General features: G+C 47.5%; 1 protein-coding gene across 2 annotated transcripts in view; it reads right to left on the reverse strand.

The window, feature by feature from the left end:
- The window catches only part of LOC106528087 (serine/threonine-protein kinase WNK4), a 41,594-nt gene that overhangs the window by 11,407 nt on the left and 27,500 nt on the right, over positions 1 to 2,687 (reverse strand). For both annotated transcript variants that reach the window (XM_014023161.1, XM_014023160.1), the window contains 6 exons: positions 2,255 to 2,474; positions 1,930 to 2,172; positions 1,671 to 1,845; positions 1,362 to 1,510; positions 1,187 to 1,260; positions 948 to 1,083 (listed from right to left, as the gene is read on the reverse strand). In XM_014023161.1, coding sequence (XP_013878615.1) covers positions 948 to 1,083; positions 1,187 to 1,260; positions 1,362 to 1,510; positions 1,671 to 1,845; positions 1,930 to 2,172; positions 2,255 to 2,474 — 997 coding nt within the window. The remainder of the gene's footprint in view (positions 1 to 947; positions 1,084 to 1,186; positions 1,261 to 1,361; positions 1,511 to 1,670; positions 1,846 to 1,929; positions 2,173 to 2,254; positions 2,475 to 2,687) is intronic.

The raw sequence follows: 2,687 nt of genomic DNA on the forward strand, positions 1-2,687 counted from the left end.
AGTTACAGGAAGTGACTGGGAGTTACAGGAAGTGACTGGGAGTTACAGGAAGTGACTGGGAGTTACAGGAAGTGACTGAGGGTTACAGGAAGTGACTCTGAGCATTACAAGAAGTGACTGAGGGTTACAGGAAGTGACTGAGCATTACAGGAAGTGACTGAGCATTACAGGAAGTGACTGTGGGTTACAGGAAGTGASTCTGTGGGTTACAGGAAGTGACTCTGTGGGTTACAGGAAGTGACTGTGAGTTACAGGAAGTGAYTGTGAGTTACAGGAAGTGACTCTGTGGGTTACAGGAAGTGATTCTGTGGGTTACAGGAAGTAACTGGGAGTTACATGAAGTGACTGAGGGTTACAGGAAGTGACTGAGCATTACAGAAAGTGACTGTGGGTTACAGGAAGTGACTGAGGGTTACAGGAAGTGACTGAGGGTTACAGGAAGACACTCTCTGGGTTACAGGAAGAGACTCTGTGGGTTACAGGAAGTGACTCTGTGGGTTACAGGAAGTGACTGTGGGTTACAGGAAGTGACTGAGGGTTACAGGAAGTGACCGTGAGTTACAGGAAGTGACTCTGTGGGTTACAGGAAGTGATTCTGTGGGTTACAGGAAGTAACTGGGAGTTACAGGAAGTGACTGAGCATTACAGGAAGTGACTGTGGGTTACAGGAAGAGACTCTGTGGGTTACAGGAAGTGACTCTGTGGGTTACAGGAAGTAACTGAGGGTTACAGGAAGGGACTGTGAGCGTTACAGGAAGGGACTGTGAGCGTTACAGGAAGTGACTGAGTTACAGGAAGTGACTCTGTGGGTTACAGGAAGTGACTCTGTGGGTTACAGGAAGTGACTGTGAGTTACAGGAAGTGACTGAGGGTTACAGGAAGTGACTGTGAGCGTTACAGGAAGTGACTCTGTGGGTTACAGGAAGTGACTTTGAGCTCTAACTCACTCCGATGATTCTCAGGCGAGCCCTGGCTCTCCTCCTGAACTGCTTCGTAGCTTCTCTATTAGCAACTTCCTGTTTGCTCTTGTCTGATTGGCCGTCATTGCCGTCACTAAAACCTGAGGTAATATCAGAGGAGTAGCTGCAAAAAAAAAAAACACAATCAAAGAAAAAACAACAAAATCAATACAAACACATTAAACTAATGTTACTAATGTCTGCTTCAGAGTGGATTTACTGTTCACCTGTCGACAGGTGAGGTGAAGCCGTGCACTGAGTTCGGTGGTGGACGCTCAGCATTCTGGGACACAGCGATGCTCTGCAGGTCAGAAACATTTTAATGTCTCTGCTCCTCCATTGAAAGACGAAAAAAAGGTTCTGCCTGTATTCACGGTTTAGCCACGCCCCCTTTTAACTCACCTTTGGGAAACGCAGCACCGGGAAAGGCAGAGCTTTGAATGCTGGATGATTAATAAGGGACGAAGTCTCTGAAACAGGGGCGGGGTTTTGGACTAGAGGCGGGGCCTCTGCAGCTACTGGGTCACTAAAGATCCCCGTCTCACAGTCGGCTGCCATGACGAGAAAAATAACTAAAATCAATCAATCAATCAATCAATCAATCAATCAATCAATCAATCAATCAATCAATCAATCAATCAATCAATCAATCAATCAATCATGATCAGAAAGCATTAAATAATAATAAAATATTTAAAACCCAGTGCTAACAGGCAGCAGAGGAGTGGGACAGGTGTTTGGACGTCTTGTCTTGGTCCTCCTCTCCTGTCCTGCTGGAGACGCTGCTGATCCCAGAATCCATCAGGTTGCTCAGGGACAACGCCAATGATGTCACTGCTGATGTGGGCGCTGTGGGCGGGGCTCCTGCAGGGGTGGGAGGCTTATTCTGTTAAACAGGAGCATTTGAAAAGATTAGCAAGAAAATACAACTTTTGTTGAAGCAACCAAACATCAACAGGTCAGAGCTCACCTGACTGGCTGCCTTTCCAGCAGCAGACGTGTTTGAGACAGATTCAGGTTTCTTATTGGACAGTTCAGATTGCTGGGGGGCGGGGTCAGGTTTGTTTTCGCTGGCTGCTTCCTTCTGGTTGTTGTGCGCTTCCTCCGTCAAGCGGCGCTTTTTGTCCCTCTCTCGTTTTATGGCAGTCACTCGATGTCTGATGGCCTTAGCGATCACCTTGTAGTCCGCCTTAGACACAAACCCCAGGATCACCTGAGAAACACACAGGCTCAGGTGAGACCAGCTGCCAGGTGATGTAATCTTCATCATGTCATCAGAGCAGTGAGGCAGGTACCATCTCCTGGGCAACCTCCTCAGGAACATCTTTGTACAGTTCAAACAAGAACTCAATGGCGTCGTGGTCTTTGTATTTCCCACAAAGCTTCTTGTTGTCGTCCATCCGGAGCCAGAGCTTCAGCGCCGCCTTCGAACCATCGTCTTCCTCAGCCAGCTCCACGTGGACACCTGTCTGCTCCTGGAAGAACCGGTGGTCCAGTAGATCCTGGACCGTGAACCTGCARGTACCAACAAATGAAACCCCCAGAGATCAACCCCAAAACAACCACATTCTGAGTTTTCTGACTCTTTCTCTGGACAGTGAACTAACCACAGATTCTGTGTTTTCTGACTGTTTTTGTGGACAGTGAACTAACCACAGATTCTGTGTTTTCTGACTGTTTTTGTGGACAGTGAACTAACCACAGATTCTGTGTTTTCTGACTGTTTTT

Source organism: Austrofundulus limnaeus, unplaced genomic scaffold, assembly GCF_001266775.1.
Source record: "Austrofundulus limnaeus strain Quisiro unplaced genomic scaffold, Austrofundulus_limnaeus-1.0 Scaffold358, whole genome shotgun sequence".
Lineage (NCBI taxonomy): Eukaryota > Metazoa > Chordata > Actinopteri > Cyprinodontiformes > Rivulidae > Austrofundulus > Austrofundulus limnaeus.